The sequence below is a fragment of the Colossoma macropomum genome, unplaced genomic scaffold, assembly GCF_904425465.1.
Source record: "Colossoma macropomum unplaced genomic scaffold, Colossoma_macropomum, whole genome shotgun sequence".
NCBI lineage: Eukaryota > Metazoa > Chordata > Actinopteri > Characiformes > Serrasalmidae > Colossoma > Colossoma macropomum.
The window spans coordinates 1,705,287-1,727,870 of record NW_023494801.1 but is presented as its reverse complement, the minus strand read 5'-3'; the positions used below and the strand labels follow the sequence as shown (position 1 = coordinate 1,727,870).

Below are 22,584 nucleotides of genomic sequence, written 5' to 3'. Positions count from 1 at the left end.
TTGGATCAGCCTCATGGTGTCCATCCTGAAGCTCTAGGCCTGGCAGCAGCTCTGCTCAGAGCACCTGCAGTGGCCTGAGGTCACTCTGGCCCATTGCTCTGGGCTGATCTGGGTTGACACCATGGGCACAGCCTGCTTTAAACAGGGCATCTTCATGATTCTGGAGCTGCCCTGATGGCTGAAGTGCCTCTACAGCTTAAAACTGTTTTACAGTTCCTGAGCGATGGGCCTCTATCACCATCCTTCACCGCACCTCAGTTGGGCAGTAATGTGGTCAGAGTGGTAAAGCGCTGAGGGCCAGAAGATCCACAGAAGGTCATTTCTGAATTGCTTCTCTGTTGATGCTGTAACTTTATCTTTATCCTGAAATGGCCGATTGTCTCTGGTGAAACACGGACTATGACGTTTCCATGCGTCATTTGAAAGAAGTCACAATTGGTTGCTAGGCAACAAAGCGAGGCGATTGAAATGACACGATTAGAGCGTCAATCAATGTAAAAGAATTAAATATGTGATAAAAATAATTCTATATTTATTTCTAGGTGTTACAAAGTGGTATAAATCTGCTAATTTAATTTCAGATCGGCAGATTAAGACATAATTGACATTGTAAAGCAAAGATTCAGGTTTTTTTTTCCTGTGGTTTATTAAAATCACGCTTTATGTGATTTTAATTACTATTGCTGTTGAGCTTTATCTCATGTCTGTAAAGCACTTTGAGCTGCCACTGGTATGAAATAAATAAAATTAAATTTAAAAATTAATAAAAATAATTAATTAATACATAAAATAATATTAAAATGTAATTAAATAATAATAATAATACTAATAATAATAATAATAATAACAATGGGGGGGGGGCGATAATCTTTGGATGAATCCCGAGTGGCTTCATGCTCCCTATGACATGCACTACGTTAGTCATGAAATAGCAGCCTCTACACCCAAATATTCATTAAACGTCTAATAGAAAGCCATTTATATTCAGCCATAGGACCCCCTGTTTAACATAGGGTTTAACTATGTAGGGAGTAGGGAGCAATTTGAGCCTAAGCCTGTGTGAATATGCATCTTTTAAGAGCTGATTTATTTCTGTATCAGTCCTGAGGTGGAATTTACAGCTCATCTCAGAACCGGACAGCAGATCCAGGGTCAGATTTACACTAAATGATTTACCATGTCAAAATAACAACTTAGTATTTCTTAATAATGATTTTATCCCGACATCATTACTTACTTCATTGAAGTCCCTGCTGCAAACAGACAGTTAGAACAGCTAGTTTTCTGTAGGACACCTTTAGATCCCATTAGGAAACCATCAAATGCATCTGGAATCAGCCCCAGAACACCAGTTAAACCATTGGAGTCCTTTACACTGTGATGTCAACCCATCAGGAAAACACGAAATACCATTAGGGGCTATTGGACACCAGGAACCAGCAGAGACTTTTAATGTTTTCTCTGGGTTTTTTTCAGCAGGGATAGAAGAGCTCATTATTTAAAAAAATAAAATCTTGAGAAAATAAGACATTGTTTTGAGATACAAAGTCAGCATTTCAAGAATGTAAGTCATTATTTCGAGATATTATGTTAATATTTCAAGAAAATAAACCATTTCTCAGAGATACTAGTCAGTTGTCGGGAAAATAAGTCATTATGTCGTGATAGTAAGTCAGTATTTCAAGAAAATAAATCACTATTTCGAGATACTACTGCCAAACTTTCCCGTTCCACCTTAAATAGTCCAGCAGTTCTGACGCCTGAAGCGCCAGAATGTAACTGCTGCACCATTTAAGGTGGAACGGGAAAATTAGAACAAGAATCTGAAGAATATCTGACTTCAGCTTCATATCACTGAAGAATTAGGGGTGGGTGATAATAAATAATTGCCCCCCTCTTTGAAGATCATATGATGCCCTAAGTGTAACTAAAGCCCAGCAGTGAGGAGCTGAACTTTACCCTCCTCTGCTGTCACTGCAGACTGGCAGGGTCGCCTACAGAGCAGCGCTGGTAGCTGTTAATGAAGTGCTGCTCTTTTTATTTGAGGGTCCCATTTCAGAGGGAAGATTTCGACCACTAGGGTGACACTGGAAAACAAGGGTAGGGGTAAAAAGAAGAAGGGACTGGGCCCGAGCAGGAAGAATGACGCAAATCAGCGCGGAACCTTTTACGAGGAGCGCCGGGTCTTACGGGGACCGATGTATTGAGCGCACCGATCTGGACTATGGCGGATGTTCCGAGTGACGCTCCTGAACGTGAGTTTGAGTTTCAGAGAAAATAAAGAGTTTAAATTCCGTTTCACTCTCGTATTAAACTCACTCTCACTCCCTTATCAAAGCGAGCTCGGCTTCAGAGAGAGTTACTCGCCCACTGTCACTCTGGCGGAGTTCAGCGTCCGCCATTCACTCTCGCTCTTAAAGGGCGATTTCACCGAGTTTCCAAAATTGAAGATGTAAACAAAGTAATCCAGAGAGGTTTGGTGTGAAACGCTCCGTTCTAGAGAGCGTTGGTTCAGTGGTGGTGATAGGAACCAGACGTCCACCTCTAAAAGCTCCCTCACAGAAAGTTCCTACATGAAATGGTTATGAATTCACTGCCTGATGACTGAGACACTGTTTTATGATAGTTTAGAGAACTTAAACTCCATTCATGGTGGAGGGATACATGCAGGGCGCTGTGAGGCAAAATAGTCCCCAAAGAAAACTTATTATTTCAGATTTTCCACTATTTTCCATCATCAACATTCCATATAAACTCAGAAGACTCGTGTAGGTTCACTGGTGGTTCTGGATAGTAAATAAAATGTCTATATTTGTGTTGTAGTCATGGCGACCCCTGGTTCCTATCACCACCACTGTAAAGACATCTGAACCATTTCACACCAAACCACTCTGAATCTCTCTGAATCTCTCTGTTTACATCTCAACCACTAAATTATGCAGATAATTTTTAAAAATTGGTGGAATTCCCCTTTAACCAGTTTAAACTAATGATTACACACCACAGTATTACTCTGGTAGACTGTCCTGTTCTAAATGCAGTTGTCATTTTTGCTGATGAAAGCTCCACTAACTGGCCACTTTATTGGAAACACCTACCTTGTGCTTGCAGGTTCAGAGTGTATTAAATGCTGGTTGTAGGCTGGAATGACATTTTAACGTACATTTTTCAGAATTACTTTAATGAAAAATAAGTAATTTTATTTTTTGATTAAAGGTTATTTTTTATCAGACACATTATTGGACATTGGTTAAAGTTTATTTTTTATCAGACACATTATTGGACATTGATTAAAGTTTATTTTTTATCAGACACATTATTTGACTTTCGTTAAAGTTTATTTTTTATCAGACACATTATTGGACATTGATTAAAGTTTATTTTTTATCAGACACATTATTTGACTTTCGTTAAAGTTTATTTTTTATCAGACACATTATTGGACATTGATTAAAGTTTATTTTTTTATCAGACACATTATTGGACTTTGGTTAAAGTTTATTTTTTTATCAGACACATTATTGGACTGGTTAAAGTTTATTTTTTATCAGACACATTATTTGACCTTGGTTAAAGTTTATTTTTTTATCAGACACATTATTGGACATTGGTTAAAGTTTATTTTTTTATCAGACACATTATTTGACATTGGTTAAAGTTTATTTTTTATCAGACACATTATTGGACATTGGTTAAAGTTTTTTTTTATCAGACACATTATTGGACATTGGTTAAAGTTTGTTTTTTGATCAGACACATTAGTGAGCTTCCCCTACACTTCATTATTGAGGTGTTTTAAAGCTGTTATGACTGTGTTTCTCTGAATTGAGGCTGAAGTTCTTGTTTTTTGTTTGTCCTCCTAAGACTGCCCGGGCACCACCAGTGAGCAGGCTGGGAAGTCGTCAGCATGCCAGGGATGTCCCAACCAGACGATATGTGCCTCTGGTGCCACCAAAGCTCCAGACCCGGGTATCTCACTGTTCCTCATCTTCTGCTCCTTTTTTCTGTGCTTGATTGGCCGTGTAGCACCGACCTAGCACTCACAAATTAAACACGGACACATTACAGCACTTCCTCAGTGTGCTGGTCACCAGCCCACTAAATAGTGCTACCAGCTACATGAGCCACTCACTTAGGATGTCACTGAGGCGAGTCACAAGTACCAACAAGACCATCGTTGTCCATCTCCTGTATAAATCAAAGCAAACCAAAAACACAAAATAATTAAAGCTGCAGTGTGTATGATTTAGTGGCCTCTAGTGGTGAGGTTGCAGACTGATCCCCCTCCCTCACCCCTGCCTTTCCAAGCATGTAGTAGAACGGTGGCCGTCAGGTTTTGCTGCTGCTGTAGAAACATGGTGGCGCAACATGGCGGCCTCTGTCGTAAATGTGAATGAACTGGCGTCCTGAAATGACCCTCATGAGCTCATCCTACTCAGTAACGTCACGTGAATGAATCACTGCATCATCAGCACAAACTAACGAGCAGAACGAGCTTCGCTGAGAAGATAATTAACTCTGATCAGCTCTCAGCTTCATTATTAGAGCGAGACGAAGGAGAAAAAGGTGAGATGAGCTGCTTTTCCACCGTTTACAGGCTTTAACTTCTGTTCGGTGCTGCTGCCATGGTAACGCTGAATGATGGCGCAGTGGGAAAAAAGCACATGAATTCCGATCTGAGCGTCACATTCAGGTCACATGGCCACGAATCGGATACGTATCTGATCTCGGACCACATATGAAAGTGGCTCAGGTCGGATTTGAAAAGATCAGATTTGCGTCCACGCAACTCTGAAAACATCAGATCTGAGTCACATTAGGGTAAAAAATCAGATTTGTGCCGCTTCAGCCTGGTAATGTGAACGTAGCCTTAATGAAACCAAAATATAACAAATACCAAAACATATTATTACTTTTAATGTGTATAATATACACAGGCAAATTATAAAAAACTAGTTACGGAGAAATCTCCAGCCATGCCATGTGGCTTCACTGTATTTAAAGTGAAAAAGCCCCAGGTGCCTCTCCACATCTCCATCGTTTGGCAACTGACTCAACATTTCCAGTTATTAAATGAAAGGAACTGCCATAATAGCCAGTTTTATGAAACTGTCTGGTTACTGGAGATCTTACATCTTTATTTCTGGTTGTACCTTTATGTTCACAATTTTTTTAAAATTGTCATTTCATTTTCCCCACATAGTTGAGGCCACATAGACAAATTAATAAATAAACTATGCAGGTCAACAAACCTGTGAGCACCTTGTTGATTTGAGGATGTCTGTATGCAATTACATACAGCGCAACTGTAATCATACAGATTAAATTAAAGCAGTAAACAGGTGTGTATTTCTTGATGTAGTGAAGCACAGAGAACTGGCTAAATCTTACACTGCTCTCTTCTTTGTAGCCATAGAGGAAATCAAGCTGAAGATGGCCACCGTGAAGCACAAGATTCTGGTTTTATCAGGCAAAGGGGGCGTCGGGAAGAGCACCTTCAGCGCACACCTGGCTCACGCCTTGGCTGGTGATGACTCCAAAGAGGTAGGCTCGAGGAAACCTGTTTCTCCTCCTGACTCTTCACTGCATGCATGAGCCTTAGATTGCTCAGGAAAACGCTGACTTTGCAGAGTGTTTTTGATTTCTGAAGGATGAAATGCTGTGCATTGCCACCCTGAGGTCTGTCTCACAAAGCGCATTCGACTTAGACAGTGTTGCTGAATAAGTTTCAGCTTCATAAAAAAACCAAACACATGCATCCGTTACAGCTTTGTCTCTTAACCCAGGCGTAGATACTCATGTTGTGATCAAAAGGCTCGTATTGTTTTGATACAAAAGAGTTTCTATACACCATTCAGTTACCAGTCACCACAGTCCACGTATGAAAATAAACTGCGAAAAGTGCCTGTTTGGAATTCACTATTAATGTGATGTCATGACAGCCAATGCATTTACATATATCCACCCGTTCAGCTAACTACAGTTTAGCCCCGCCCACTCACACTGAAGTGTTTAGCTCAGGCTGATTTTGAATGAGGCACAGCCAATCAGAACAGAGTTCATTTGCATGTATCAGTCTTAAAGGCACCCCAGCAAAAACAGCTTATTAACTCTGAGGGATAAAGGGAGGAAGGAAAATGGTCATGCGAAAATGAATTATGGCTGTTTTTGGTACCTGCACAATGGTCACAATGGTCATCAGTGGACCTCAAAAGGGAAAAATGAAATATGAGAACAGTGCAGAATATGGGCCCTTTAAGTTGGAAATGAAGGTGTTTGAAGAGCCCATATCCTGGCATAACAAATTTTCCCTAATGTTTTGAAATAAGAGTTTTATGTAGTAAAGATTGCTGAAGTTTCTGTACAGTCTGTATATGGAACTAAGGCTGTAGAAGCAGCCTGTTTAGAATTTATTGTGTTGTGATTTTGTGAAAGAAGACATATTTACACCGATCAGGCATAACATTCTGACCACCTCCTTGTTTCTACCCTCATTGTCCATTTTATCAGCTCCACTTACTATATAGGTGCACTTTGTAGTTCTACAGTTACAGACTGTAGTCCATCTGTTTCTCTGATACTTTGTTAGCCCCCTTTGAACACCTCAGTGTCACTGCTGGACTGAGAATAGTCCACCAACCAAAAATATCCAGCCAACAGCGTCCTGTGGGCAGCGTCCTGTGACCACTGATGAAGGACTAGAGGATGACCAACACAAACTGTGCAGCAGCAGATGAGCTATCGTCTCTGACTTTACATCTACAAGGTGGACTGATAAGGTAGGAGTGTCTAATAGAGTGGACAGTGAGTGTTCAAAAACTCCTGCAGCACTACTGTGTCTGATCCACTCAGACCAGCACAACACACACAAACACACCACCACCACGTCAGTGTTACTGCAGTGCTGAGAATGATCCACCACCCAAATAGTACCTGCTCTGTGAGGGTCCATGGGGGTCCTGACCACTGAAGAACAGGGTAAAAGGGGGCTAACAAAGTATCAGAGAAACAGATGGACTACAGTCTGTAACTGTAGAACTACAAAGTGCACCTATATAGTAAGTGGAGCTGATAAAATGGACAATGAGCGTAGAAACAAGGAGGTGGTCAGAATGTTAGGCCTGATCAGTGTGTATATGCCTGATCAGCTCACAGCAATTTAGCTCCGCCCATTCATGCTTAAGTTATAAGGACTGTTGTGGGGGAAGTGGATGGTTTTGTGGAGAGTGGGGAAAATCTAGTTTTCTGTGGGATGGGCCATTTAAAATGATCAGGCTAAGGCTGGGTGTGTACTGCATGATTTTTTTGCCCGATTTTAAGCCCTGTGTGACAAATTTTCACAGTCCGAAGCGATTTTCCAGTTCGGGAGCTCAATCAGAAGCAGCTGACGATGCACATGATCTGTTAGTGTGAGAGAAGAAGCGAGTTTAGCCCCTTCGATCGAACTCTGGAGTGATCAGAGACCCTCTGATATTATCACGTTTAATATTCACGACTCAGTGTTCACGAGTCCTGCAGTGTGAGACGGTCAGAGATTTACTCAATGAGTGATTCAAACAGCCAATCAGAGCTGGAAGAGCGGAGAAGAAGGCGAAGAGACGAGTATGAACAGTGGAGCGGAGACGGAGGAGCTGCATTAAAACACAGGCAGATTAGAGCCGATATCATGATTATAATGTTGATCGAGTCGTCAGGTCGCTCTCTTTGCAGTTTCAGCTCAGCTGCCGGTTTGTAGTGAAATATTTCTCCAGCTCTCACTGCAATATCAACATTTCTCTCACATATTAATCCCCAGTTTGAGCTTTCACTGCGCATAATAGCACGAACAGGTCCAGTAAGTTTAGCTCTATTTGTGTCGTGTGATCTGAGGAGATCTGGGAGTTTGAGTTCTTGTTCGTAGCCCAAACTCATTATGTGTTATTCTCTCTTTTTGCTTTGTCGTCTTAAGTTTGTGATGCTCTCCGTTTTAGAAATCTGTTGAGATTTACGAGTCATGTAGTGTACGCCCTGCCTAAGCAGTGAGACAAGCTCCAGCACTATTATAAATTTAGGCTACATATTCAATCGCATCATCCATTCAGATGTGAACAGCCAGAAATAGGGTTTATTTCATCTTTCCTGTGTTGCCCTACTAAGGAATTGAGTTCAGGAGCCACTGCGTCGGTCATAACACGCAAGATCTGCTCCAGAAAGAACGCAGCTTGTACGTGCTGAGGTTACACAGCAGAGAGAGAGAGAGCTCTGAGCTCTCTGTGCCGAGTTTGGTGAGGAGAGTTCGGCTGCGACTGCAGCTCTGCTCTCCTCTGAGGCGGAGAATCGCCCCCCGAGTGCTTTATTGATCTCATCTCGGCCGTAATAGGGCTGTCAGCGGCCGTCCCGCAAGCTCCGTTTACCTCTTGGCAGCTCATGGGCCAGAATAATCTTTAATCCCTCAAACAATTTAAATCGCACAGCCCAGGGACTTCCACATTGTGCAGCGCTCTATTGTTGCCTGACGTCCAGAATGGTAAAAGTAATGGAGTCTTAAGCACTTAAGCGGTTCACTTCCAGTGCATTGCTGTGTATTAGAGGGCCTCGGTTCGGAACGGGGGGGGGATGCCTGCTGCTGCTTCTAATTTATGTGTGTTATTCCTCTTTGATGGTGATTGTGTTGTTTTCAGTTGTGTCATGGTCTGTTTTTCAGTTTTGTGGTGAGGGGAGCTGCGTGATATGTACAAAATACTAACTGTATATTGCTGTATTGCAATTGTGATGCATTGCAGTGTATTTAAAACGCATTGATACTCAGTGTGACATGGTTAATGATTGGTCTGACAGATTTTCTTACCAAAATAATTTACTTTTGTGAAACATTTGTGTAATATAGTATGATATAGTGGTGCAATACAGCGGTGCACTAAAGCGGTATGACATTGGTGCGATGCAGTGGTGCACTGTAGTGGTATGATATAGTGGTGCACTATAGCAGTATGACATTGGTGCGATGCAGTGGTGCACTGTAGTGGTATGATATAGTGGTGCACTATAGCAGTATGACATTGGTGCGATGCAGTGGTGCACTGTAGTGGTATGACATAGTGGTGCACTATAGCAGTATGACATATTGGTGCGATGCAGTGGTGCACTGTAGTGGTATGATATAGTGGTGCAATACATTGGTGCACTATAGTGGTATGACATAGTGGTGCAATACAGTGGTGCACTATAGTGGTATGACATAGTGGTGCGATGCAGTGGTGCACGGTAGTGGTATGATATAGTGGTGCACTATAGTGGTATGATATAGTGGTGCAATTCAGTGGTGCACTATAGCGGTATGACGAGGAGGTGCAATACACTGGTGCACTATAGTGGTGTGATATAGAGGTGCGATGCAGTGGTTCACTATAGTGGTATGATATAGTGGTGCAATACATAGGTGCACTAAAGTGGTATGACAGTGGTGGGATACGCTGTTGCACTATAGCGATATGACATAGAGGTGTGATATAGTGGTGCACTGTAGCAGTATGACCATGGTGTGATACAGCAGTGCACTATAGCAGTATGACATTGGTGTGATGCAGTGGTGCACTGTAGTGGTATGATATAGTGGTGCACTATAGCAGTATGACATTGGTGCGATGCAGTGGTGCACTATAGCAGTATGACAGTCGTGTGATACAGTGGTGCGCTATAGTAGTATCACATAGTGGTGCACTATAGTGGTATGATACAATGGTGTGATACACTGGTGCACTGTAGCGGTATAATATAGTGGTGCGATACAGTGGTGCGCTGTAGCAATATGACATTGTGACATGTTACAGTGGTGCAATACACTGGTGCGCTATAGTGGGATATTATAGTGGTGCAATACAGTTGTGCACTATAGCGGGATAGTATGACTGGTGAAATACAGTGGTGCATTATAGCGGTATGGCATGATACGATAAAATGGTGCACTATAACAGTATGACAAGGAGGTGGAATACGCTGGTGCGCTATAGCGGTGTGATATAGTGGTGCGATGCAGTGGTTCACTATAGTGGTATGATATAGTGGTGCAGTACATTGGTGCACTATAGAGGTATGACATAGTGGTGTAATACAGTGGTGCACTATAGTGGTATGACATAGTAGTGTGATACAATGGTGCGTTATAGTGGTATCTCACAGTGGTGTGATACAGTGGTGCACTATAGTGGTATGACGTGGTGTGATACAGTGGTGCGCTATAGCGGTATGGCATAGTGGTGTGCTATAGCGGTACGACGGTGCATTATAGCGATATAATATAGTGGTGCACTATAGCGGTATAATATAGTGGTGCGATACAGTTGTACGCTATAGTGGTATGACGGTGGTGCACTATAGCGGTATGATATAGTGGTGCAATATAGCAGTATGATTTAGTGGTGCACTATAGCGGTATGATTTAGTGGTGCACTATAGCGGTATGATATAGTGGTGCACTATAGCGGTATGATTTAGTGGTGCAATATAGTGGTATGATATAGTGGTGCACTATAGCGGTATGATTTAGTGGTGCACTATAGCGGTATGATATAGTGGTGCACTAAAGCGGTATGATTTAGTGGTGCAATATAGCAGTATGATTTAGTGGTGCAATATAGTGGTATGATTTAGTGGTGCACTATAGCCGTATGATTTAGTGGTGCACTAAAGCGGTATGATTTAGTGGTGCAATATAGCGGTATGATTTAGCGGTATGATATAGTGGTGCACTAAAGTGGTATGATTTAGTGGTGCAATATAGCGGTATGATATAGTGGTGCACTAAAGCGGTATGATTTAGTGGTGCAATATAGTGGTATGATTTAGCGGTATGATATAGTGGTGCACTAAAGTGGTATGATTTAGTGGTGCAATATAGCGGTATGATTTAGTGGTGCACTAAAGTGGTATGATTTAGTGGTGCACTAAAGCGGTATGATTTAGTGGTGCAATATAGCGGTATGATTTAGTGGTGCACTATAGTGGTATGATTTAGTGGTGCAATATAGCGGTATGATTTAGTGGTGCACCATAGCGGTATGATATAGTGGTGCACTATAGCGGTATGATTTAGTGGTGCACTATAGAGGTATGATTTAGTGGTGCAATATAGCGGTATGATTTAGTGGTGCACTATAGCGGTATGGTTTAGTGGTGCAATATAGCGGTATGATATAGTGGTGCAATATAGCGGTATGATTTAGTGGTGCACTATAGCGGTATGATTTAGTGGCGCAATATAGCGGTATGATATAGTGGTGCACTATAGCGGTATGATTTAGTGGTGCAATATAGCGGTATGATATAGTGGTGCACTAAAGTGGTATGATTTAGTGGTGCAATATAGCGGTATGATATAGTGGTGCACTAAAGCGGTATGATTTAGTGGTGCAATATAGTGGTATGATTTAGCGGTATGATATAGTGGTGCACTAAAGTGGTATGATTTAGTGGTGCAATATAGCGGTATGATTTAGTGGTGCACTAAAGTGGTATGATTTAGTGGTGCACTAAAGCGGTATGATTTAGTGGTGCAATATAGCGGTATGATTTAGTGGTGCACTATAGTGGTATGATTTAGTGGTGCACTATAGCGGTATGATTTAGTGGTGCACCATAGCGGTATGATATAGTGGTGCACTATAGCGGTATGATTTAGTGGTGCAATATAGTGGTATGATATAGTGGTGCACTATAGCGGTATGTTATAGTGGTGCACTATAGCGGTATGTTATAGTGGTGCACTATAGCGGTATGATTTAGTGGTGCAATATAGCGGTATGATTTAGTGGTGCAATATAGCGGTATGATATAGTGGTGCAATATAGCGGTATGATTTAGTGGTGCACTATAGCGGTATGATATAGTGGTGCACTATAGCGGTATGATTTAGTGGTGCAATATAGCGGTATGGTTTAGTGGTGCACTATAGCGGTATGATATAGTGGTGCACTAAAGCGGTATGATTTAGTGGTGCAATATAGCGGTATGGTTTAGTGGTGCAATATAGCGGTATGATATAGTGGTGCAATATAGCGGTATGATTTAGTGGTGCACTATAGAGGTATGATTTAGTGGTGCAATATAGCGGTATGGTTTAGTGGTGCAATATAGCGGTATGGCTTAGTGGTGCAATATAGCGGTATGGTTTAGTGGTGCAATATAGCGGTATGGTTTAGTGGTGCAATATAGCGGTATGATATAGTGGTGCACTATAGCGGTATGATATAGTGGTGCAATATAGCGGTATGGTTTAGTGGTGCACTATAGCGGTATGGTTTAGTGGTGCAATATAGCGGTATGGTTTAGTGGTGCAATATAGCGGTATGGTTTAGTGGTGCAATATAGCGGTATGATATAGTGGTGCACTATAGCGGTATGATATAGTGGTGCAATATAGCGGTATGATTTAGTGGTGCACTATAGCGGTATGGTTTAGTGGTGCAATATAGCGGTATGATTTAGTGGCGCACTATAGCGGTATGATTTAGTGGCGCACTATAGCGGTATGATATAGTGGCGCACTATAGCGGTATGATTTAGTGGCGCAATATAGCGGTATGATATAGTGGTGCACTATAGCGGTATGATTTAGTGGTGCACTATAGCGGTATGATTTAGTGGCGCAATATAGCGGTATGATATAGTGGTGCACTATAGCGGTATGATTTAGTGGCGCAATATAGCGGTATGATAAAGTGGTGCACTATAGCGGTATGATTTAGTGGCGCAATATAGCGGTATGATATAGTGGTGCACTATAGCGGTATGATTTAGTGGCGCAATATAGCGGTATGATATAGTGGTGCACTATAGCGGTATGATTTAGTGGTGCACTATAGCGGTATGATTTAGTGGCGCAATATAGCGGTATGATATAGTGGTGCACTATAGCGGTATGATTTAGTGGTGCAATATAGCGGTATGATATAGTGGTGCAATATAGCGGTATGATTTAGTGGTGCACTTTAGCGGTATGATATAGTGGTGCAATATAGCGGTATGGTTTAGTGGTGCACTATAGCGGTATGATATAGTGGTGCACTAAAGCGGTATGATTTAGTGGTGCACTATAGCGGTATGATTTAGTGGTGCAATATAGCGGTATGGTTTAGTGGTGCACTATAGCGGTATGATATAGTGGTGCACTAAAGCGGTATGATTTAGTGGTGCAATATAGCGGTATGGTTTAGTGGTGCAATATAGCGGTATGATTTAGTGGTGCAATATAGCGGTATGGTTTAGTGGTGCACTATAGAGGTATGATTTAGTGGTGCAATATAGCGGTATGATTTAGTGGTGCACTAAAGCGGTATGATTTAGTGGTGCAATATAGCGGTATGATTTAGTGGTGCACTATAGCGGTATGATTTAGTGGTGCAATATAGCGGTATGATTTAGTGGTGCACTATAGCGGTATGATTTAGTGGTGCAATATAGCGGTATGGTTTAGTGGTGCAATATAGCGGTATGATTTAGTGGTGCAATATAGCGGTATGGTTTAGTGGTGCAATATAGCGGTATGGTTTAGTGGTGCACTATAGCGGTATGATACAGTGGTGCACTATAGCGGTATGATATAGTGGTGCAATATAGCGGTATGGTTTAGTGGTGCACTATAGCGGTATGGTTTAGTGGTGCAATATAGCGGTATGATATAGTGGTGCAATATAGCGATATCTTTAGTGGTGCACTATAGCGGTATGGTTTAGTGGTGCAATATAGCGGTAAGATATAGTGGTGCACTATAACGGTATGATTTAGTGGCGCAATATAGTGGTATGGTTTAGTGGCGCACTATAGCGGTATGGTTTAGTGGCGCACTATAGCGGTATGATATAGTGGTGCACTGTAGCGGTATGATTTAGTGGTGCACTATAGCGGTATGGTTTAGTGGCGCACTATAGCGGTATGATTTAGTGGCGCACTATAGCGGTATGATTTAGTGGTGCAATATAGCGGTATGGTTTAGTGGCGCACTATAGCGGTATGATATAGTGGTGCACTATAGCGGTATGATTTAGTGGTGCACTATAGCGGTATGATATAGTGGTGCACTATAGCGGTATGATATAGTGGTGCACTATAGCAGTATGGTTTAGTGGTGCACTATAGCGGTATGATATAGTGGTGCACTATAGCGGTATGATATAGTGGTGCAATATAGCGGTATGATTTAGTGGTGCACTAAAGCGGTATGGTTTAGTGGCGCACTATAGCGGTATGGTTTAGTGGTGCACTGTAGCGGTATGATTATGCAAATAGATTCTTCTGATATGTTAGCAGATTACATATAAACTAATAAAGCAGTTACACTCCTGAAACATGTAGATGGGACATGTGTGGCCCCACGTTCTGACATTGTATGAAAACAAATCCGCGTGTGCCTGTGTGACCAGTGTCCCCCGAGCAGCCCGTATGTTTGCTCTGTCTAAGCACTTTGAGCCCTCTGGTTCCAAGAGGGCTGTGAACAGAGAAAGTGGCTGTGATTAGGAACATCCTGTGGGTGTCTTTGGTTTTGTTCACTCTTCCTGTTGATAAAAGCTGTGAAACAGTGAGAGTGTTGAGTGTATCTGCTGGTATGCAGTTCACACCTTCCGCCCCAAACACTCCCAAACACTCCCTCACACTGCCTCAGTCTTTTATCTGATTTTCCATATCATCATTCCCTTTTTACTCTTTCCCTCATCAGCCTTTCTTGGTGTGTTCCTGGCACACCAAGTCAGCAAAACACACTGTATGTGTGCTGTAGATAAACACCTTTAAAAATGGTATCAAGGGTTCTTTAGTAAAGGTGATGGTTCTGTATAGAACTGTAAACACTCAAAGAACCATCTGAATGTTTAAATGATTCTTTGCATGGTTAAATTTTTCTCCTCTGTAATGGAAAACCTGTTACATATCGTTGCTATTCAAAAGCAACGTTAATGAGAAAATCAGCTGTCCTTTACATTGTGGGATGATGAATGGACCAAGAGAAATGGGGGTGGCGAGTGTTGTTTGTTTATTTGATGTTTGTTAATGACGCCTTTAGAGGGCGGCGCTGAGCGACGTTTGTTTATTCGATGTTCGTTAATGACGCCTTTAGAGGGCGGCGCTGAGCGACGTTTGTTTGATGTTCGTTGATGACGCCTTTAGAGGGCGGCGCTGAGCAACGTTTGTTTATTTGATGTTCGTTAATGACGCCTTTAGAGGGCGGCGCTGAGCGACGTTTGTTTATTTGATGTTCGTTAATGATGCCTTTAGAGGGCGGCGGCGAGCGACGGTTGTTTATTCGATGTTCGTTAATGACGCCTTTAGAGGGCGGCGCTGAGCGACGTTTGTTTATTCGATGTTCGTTAATGACGCCTTCAGAGGGCGGCGCTGAGCGACGTTTGTTTATTCGATGTTCGTTAATGACGCCTTCAGAGGGCGGCGCTGAGCGACGTTTGTTTAGTGTCCCTGCCCTGAACAGCAGACTAAAACCAGCGAATGGTGGATCTTTTATGTAGGAGTTCATCTCCAGGTTAAGTTTCATGATTGTATCAGATGTTTTACGTGTAAATCTACTGTTCTGTCCTGTACAAATTCATTTGATACCTGCTTCTGTTTTGTTCTTCTCATTTGTGAGAATGAAACCCGCCCTGATTCTCTCAGTGACACTTTCACACAGTTTCTCATGACAACAATCCAGCAGTTCAGTGAAACACCTCAATATCCTGTGTGGAGTCTGTAGAAATCTTATCTGCGTCGGTTTTCCTGCACTAATGTGTTGCTTAATGCCGGCAGTCCGAGGGGAGGGAGCTGCGTCCAGCGCAAACATTGGCTTTGGCCGTGTTCAGCAGTGTTTTGTGCAGGCGTGGTCTCCAGGGTGGGGTGGGGGCGGTGTGTGTGGACTCCAGCAGGAACGCTCTGCTGCTGTAGTTTACTGTACTGTAAAGGCCAAACAGCTGAGACCATTTAACTATCAAACCTGTAAGCCTCCAAATCTGTAAATCTCCAAATGTATCCAGGCAGCCCTTCTGATTCAGTCAGTTTAGCTACTTCAAAGAGCCCAAATCTGAATTTTGGGCCATTTATGACGTTTGTCTACTTTGCTGTACCAAGATACACATTATGCGTCATAATATGTTGTTTTTCCAAGATTTAATAAGTGGTAACAGAAAAAATAGAACCTGTAGTGCCACATATAAAATATTGTAATAATAATAAAAATAATAGTGATAATAATAACAAACCTATGTAACTGTTTTCATTCAGAGTTTTACAAACTGCACTGCACTAAATCCAGTTAAACAGACCTAATTATGCTCACTTTACTAAAACTAAACTTTGGAGCGCATTAATAGTTTAGAACCGTTTTCTTTACTGAAGAACACTTGAAGAACCACCTTTTGTAAGTGTAGATAGATTTTACATTTTGAAAGAACATTTATTATATTTTATATTATTATTACTACTACTATTATTATTATTATTATTATTATGAATATACATTAACACTAGCAAACTCACTGAATCACAATACCGGTAACATTTAATACACGTCAGTAAAATCGTTGTTTATGTTAGGAAGGTCACTCTTGGAATTTTAAGTTCAGAACCTTCCGATATGCATCCGTGGAGGAAGAGGGGTTGTGGGTGGGGGTGGCAGGGGGTGGGGGGGTGTTGTGGGCCTAAAGGAAACACTGGTTTTGTTTTCGTTTTCTGAAAAGTAACTGTTTAGTTTTAGTTGTAAGTGTTATGATGAACGCTGTGATAGCTGTGATTTCTACATAACGTTCTCTGTACAGAAATACAACAACTTTACAGGTGAAGTTAACATCTCTATAAAAGCACAGCACAGAGACTAAAACAGCTGGGATGTTATTCAAAAGCATTTCTTGATGAATAAATAAATAATTAAAAATACATTTTGGACAGCTGATTATTTTGTTATATCCTTATTATTACTTTATATTCACTGTTTTTCTTTATGATGAATATGATTTATTTTCCAGGGTGTAGTTTGGTTTGTCCATCTGAATTTACATGACCAAATCGTAAGGCAAGTTATTCAGTAACCACATGAAATACATGTAAATTTTTATTTTATTTTATTCATTTATTTACTTATTTGTAAAAGCTCCCCTCAAATTAACAGAACATGTGTTTTATGATCACACATATTGCTATATGCTTACAGTTTACTGCTGAAAGCCAAAAATCTTAGACGCTCTTTGTATTTTTTATAAAAATAATGTTTTCCAGAGCAGATCACTGAAGAGACGCCGTCTGTTTATAGTTCATAGCCCAGATTTGTGGAAAAATGGGTCGACTTTCAGTAGAAAAACAAAATTGTGAGTTCAGCTTCTTTTATTATAAGGGTTTAAAATTACATCACCATCTATTTGACTGGAGAGAAGACAGTTACAGCTCTCATACGACCCCCACCTTTAGAATGTAGCTTATGAAATATGAAAGTTATGAAGAATATGAGGAAGTGCGTTTTGGAGCCACCGGTGGTCCCAAGGAGTTAAAAAGGTTAATCTGATCTGATTTTTTTCTGGCTTTATTACTTTATCCAGACTAACAGTCACAGCTGTAACCAGAACCAGCCCTAAAAGAGGTGACTTTGTCTCAGTGATGCTCCTGTCACTCCAGGCTGGGCTGATTCCTGCGTACACACGAAAGCACTGCAGGAGACCCTCAGTGACTGATCTTTAAAGTATTACCTCATCCATTTTGATAACTAAGTTGAGCAAAAATGATCAACAAATATAATACGTTTCCAACAGTGTAATAAGGGTTTACAGATGGTCATCCTGAAAATGTAATAAATCCCCAGTAATTCAATAAGGTGTTACATTATCAGGCCAATCTTATTACATCATCAGTTACGACATCGGATGACATTATTGGGTTTTATAGCATTTTTGACCAATTTAAGTGTCAAATCTTATTACAGGCTCTCTGGGTGATTACAGCTCGGTTCGGGCCAGTTTGGGACTCGGCACTTGATGATGATGTTCATAGGGGTGGGCAATATGATGATGTTTTACCGCTGTTGTGATAAATTATGCCACAGTGGCCTTTTCTGAGTATATCGTGGATATTGTCAGTACTTAACCTCTGATTCTCCAGAGTTTGGTTTGTCCATCTGAATTTACGTGACCAAATCGTAAGGCAAATTATTCAGTAACTGCATGAAATAAATGTCCATTTTTATTTTATTTTTTTTGTAAAAGTTCCCCGCAAATTAGCCGAACATGTGTTTTATGATCACACATATTGCTATATGCTTACAGTTTACTGCTGAAAGCCAAAAATCTTAGACGCTCTTTGTATTATTTTATAAAAATCATTTTTACAGTGCAGATCACTGAAGAGACGCCATCTGATTATAGTTTGTAGCCCAGATTTGTGGAAAAATGGGTCGACTTTCAGTAGGGAAAAAAATGTGAGTTCAGCTTCTTTTATTATAAGGGTTTAAAATTACATCACCATCTATTTGGCTGTAAAGAAGACAGTTACAGCTCTCATACGACCCCCACCTTTAGAATGTAGCTTATGAAATATGAAAGTTATGAAGAATATGACGAAGTGTGTTTTGGAACCACCGGTGGTCCCAAGGAGTTGAAGAGGTTAAAGGGCACTGACTGACTACGGGTTTCATTACAATAAACTAAACTCAAAACAGAAACCAAAATAAAAAGCTGAATCAAAAATAAAACCTACTGAAAATTTCAAAACCGTAATAGCCCTGAGTGGGTGTGAGGAGAGCTGGGAGAACCTGAATGTTAAACCTGAACCTGAACCGAGTCACAATGCTTAGAGCCGAACACATATTTGCAACACGACGTCCGATCTTGACGTGATCAGTCGGGGCCCGTCGGGTTTGGGCAAAATATTTGAAGCTCTGCTGGCAGTGGCCAAAAATTGGAGTGGTTGATTATCCTTTGCAACAAAACAGGAAAGCATAACTCTCCGCTTTGAAGGCTTTCCTGGAGGGAGGGGATGTTTTCCTTCTTCTCCTGGCTGGCTTTGGCAAGAGTGGAATTCGCCATGTAGCTCGTCTGGTGACGCCCGCTGTGCTAATTTTTTCCATGGAGCCGAACGAAAGTGAAACCTTATGATATTCAGGAGTTTTTAGGCCAGGGTCCCAGTATAATATCATGGTAAGATGATGGTAATTTAGTAATAAATCTAAATATCTGTGTTGTTTGGGTACTATTTTGCCTCAGAACACCCTGCATGTATCCCTCCACCATAATGAATGGATTTTAAATATAAGTTTTAGGCTAAAATCTTCTAAAAATGGTCCGTATTACAGAAAAAGGGGCCGTATTACAGAAACCTCCTAAGATTTGACAGGTCAAGATGAGTGCCATCTTAAAATAAGTTCCACCTTAAATTCTGTGCCACCTTAAATTTAGTGCTATGTTAATTAATGTTCCACCTTAAATTCTGTGCCGCCTTAAATTTAGTGCTATGTTAATTGCAGCTCCACCTTGAATTCTGTAACATATTAAATGAAGTTCCACCTTAAATTCTGTGCCACCTTAAATTTAGTGCTGTGTTAATTCCAGTTCTATCTTGAATTCAGTGCCACCTTAAATGTAGTTCCACCTTAAATTATGTGCCACCTTAAAAGAAGTTCCACCTTAAATTGACAGGTCAAGATAAGATTTTTCACAAATTCATATTAGAGAAGCAAACCAGATCTTCAATTTGATCTCACTTTACAGCATCTTATCTTCAGTTAGGAAGTCTTAACCTACTTGATCAAAGTTGACAATCAACTGTCATGTCTGTTGCCTAGCAACCGACCATACACACAACGTAATAAACATGTAATCAGAATAATCCAGTTAGCCAGACAGCTGACATTAGCTACCTTTACTGATGTAAGAAAGGTCAAACAGAACTAAAGTGTGATAAACTGTAAGGTGTGAATACTGCGAGAGCGCCCCCTGCTGTTTATCAGAGCGTCGCCGCTCCCCAGTTTCAGTCTCCATTTCCCAAACGCTTTAGCCGAGCGCGCTAACGTTACTCCTCCTAATAAACAGACACACGTTCAGCTCCGTCTCCTCATTATTCACCACCATCACTGTAATATTTCATCATCAACATTAACACACGAAGGTGATCAGAGGGGCGGTGGAGATCGAGTCTGCAGCGTCTGAGATCTTTAAAACGCAGAGTTAGAAAAGAAAATCATCTCACAGTGAAAGCAGCGTTTTACAGTAGAGATAAATGGAGCTCATTATGCTGGTAGTGAACTATGCTGCTGACTCAGCTGCCTAAAAACCATAGAAACGGACCTTAAACAGAAGTGAGGACCCTGTTGGGGTTCATCCTAAAGTTAGGACAGGATTTAGGAGGTTCAGTCTAGTTAGGATGTTTGTGTGATGCTGTTTTCTTATCTGGAGTTCAGTCCCTACTGAAGTCGGCATGGAGGTTTCTGGAATACGGCCCCAGATTCCTTATTGTACAGCTAGTTAAATGTTGTATACATGTTGATTCACCTGGCAACAGTTTGTTTATTTCCATCTCTCATCACTCTTAATAGAGGCTGTTTAGTCCACACTGAAAACAGTCACTCTATCAAGTCTTTCAGAGAGAATGTGTGGATATCAAGCCAGTCGTAAGCAAAAGTCTGGGCACCCCTGGTCAAATTCCATGTTGTTAATTTTCTAAGTGTACATAAGTGAAAACATCCTCTACAGAGACACACTTCTGCACATTTTAATACACAATTACTGTTTATTTGCTGAATTTAACACACTGGGGAGAAAAAGTAAAGCATAGAAGGTGGCCTGTGTAAAAGTTATGGCACATTTTAATATTTTATGTTTTTTTTCCCTAAATATTAAACTATAAGTGAAATTGTGCACAAACATTTGCAGACAAATGCCACATTTAAGTCTCTCTAGACCAGGGGGCTGCAGCATGTGGCTCTTTTACTGCCCTGTTGTGGCTCCACAGCTGAATCAGATTTGTAGGTAATAATAAAATAATCCTCCTTTACAGTAAAATAAAGCTCTGCTGATCGTTAAACAGTTTAACAATAAATGGTCTTAAACGCTGGAGTTCATGTAGAACTGCTAATTCACCCTTTAACCCTGAAGATCAGCGCAGACTGCTGGTCACCATAGCAACACAGACAACAACCTGGCTTAGCTAGTGGCTAACGAACCGGCTGAGACGAATGGACTGATTTGTGTTTATAATCACTCCAGCTGGTTTCCTGATACGTTTAATCTGCAGTGAGAAACTGACAAACACTAAAAAGTCACGAAGCTGAAGTCGCTTCTCATTCACTAGCTTCTGGTTCAGATTTTCCTGTTCCACCTTAAATGGTGCAGCAGGTACATTCTGGCACCTCAGACACCATTTAAGGTGGAACTGGAAAATTTGAACAAGAAGCTGACGAATATGAAGCAACTTCAGCCTCGTAAAAAGTTGAAAGTTGTTGGACATTTTACAAGAAACTGTTCTACTTTTGTGGAAAGGTTTCCTGCCGGAGATGTGAGAAAAGCAGCTATAGCTGAGCTAAAGCTTAAAGCAGAGCAAAGTAAGTCTGCGCTTTCATTTATATTATTTTTTTTAACCTATTCTGGTACATTAACACATACTGAGACATATTTACAGCCAAGATGGTGAAATGAACATAAAATGTTGTGGCTCCCAAGGTGGTTTGACTTTTTTTGAAAGGACAAAACGGCCCTCCTTAACATTTGGGTTGCGACCCCTGATCTAGAGGGTGTGTTAACTTATTTCCACTTAGAAAAGCAACAACAGCATGCCATTCGATTAAACTTTTCCCAACCCAAAATTGGTGCAGTTGCTGAAGACAGTGCTACTCATATATGTGTGAAATATGAATATGAATATAAATTAAAATCTCCAAATGGCAAATTTATAGAAGAGTTTGAAATTTTTCTTTACTTTTAATGTAAAGAGATTTTATTCCAAGCAGTTTGGGAGCTTTTCTATTGGTCCATTCGTCATGAAATTTGAAGGAGAGAAAAAATATGTTGGAAAAAAATATATTTTTTTTGGATAGCGCTGATATTCATGTGTTTATGCACGTAGTTATCAGTTGCTTCATCACCTTTTCCTTTCTAAAAAACAGTCGACTCCACAGGGGGGCAGATATGAGCTGGATGCATTAGAGCTCCGTCCAGGTGAGATACATTATTAAGACATTTCGCGGTTTTTGGGGAGCAGGTGTCAGTTGGAGAGTCTGTCTTGAGCTCCTGAGGGTTCAGTGCTTCGCTCCAGGGCGCGAGGGCAGTAGCATGGTGTTATCAGCTGACCTCTGAGTTCACAGCCACATGATCCAAACACTGGCTTCTCAAACAGAGCGTTCGCTGTGATGTCTGGGTCAATTGCTGTTTGAGATGAGGTTCAGAAGTCTCTCTGCTCTGTATCCACCCAGTTGGGTGGTGTTTGTTGTGGTTTCTGTCTTTGGTGTTAGAGGTTAAAGAGTCAATATTCGACCACGACCCTTTCACATCACACCTGCGGGAGCTCCATGCGCATTGATATGAGATGGAGAAAAGAACCTCTGGACAGTGTGGTGCCTCAGGAATCTCAATGACCATGTCGGGGATGTTTCTGTGC

At 41.1% G+C, this 22,584-nt stretch overlaps 1 protein-coding gene across 1 annotated transcript in view; it reads left to right on the top strand.

Annotated features, from left to right (window-relative positions):
- The first annotated feature begins 1,971 nt into the window (after window positions 1-1,971).
- Window positions 1,972-22,584, top strand: part of nubp1 (nucleotide binding protein 1 (MinD homolog, E. coli)) — an 80,808-nt gene continuing 60,195 nt past the window's right edge. The window contains exons 1-3 of the mRNA XM_036589564.1: window positions 1,972-2,255; window positions 3,865-3,969; window positions 5,411-5,544. Coding sequence (XP_036445457.1) covers window positions 2,225-2,255; window positions 3,865-3,969; window positions 5,411-5,544 — 270 coding nt within the window. The 5' untranslated portion in view covers window positions 1,972-2,224. The remainder of the gene's footprint in view (window positions 2,256-3,864; window positions 3,970-5,410; window positions 5,545-22,584) is intronic.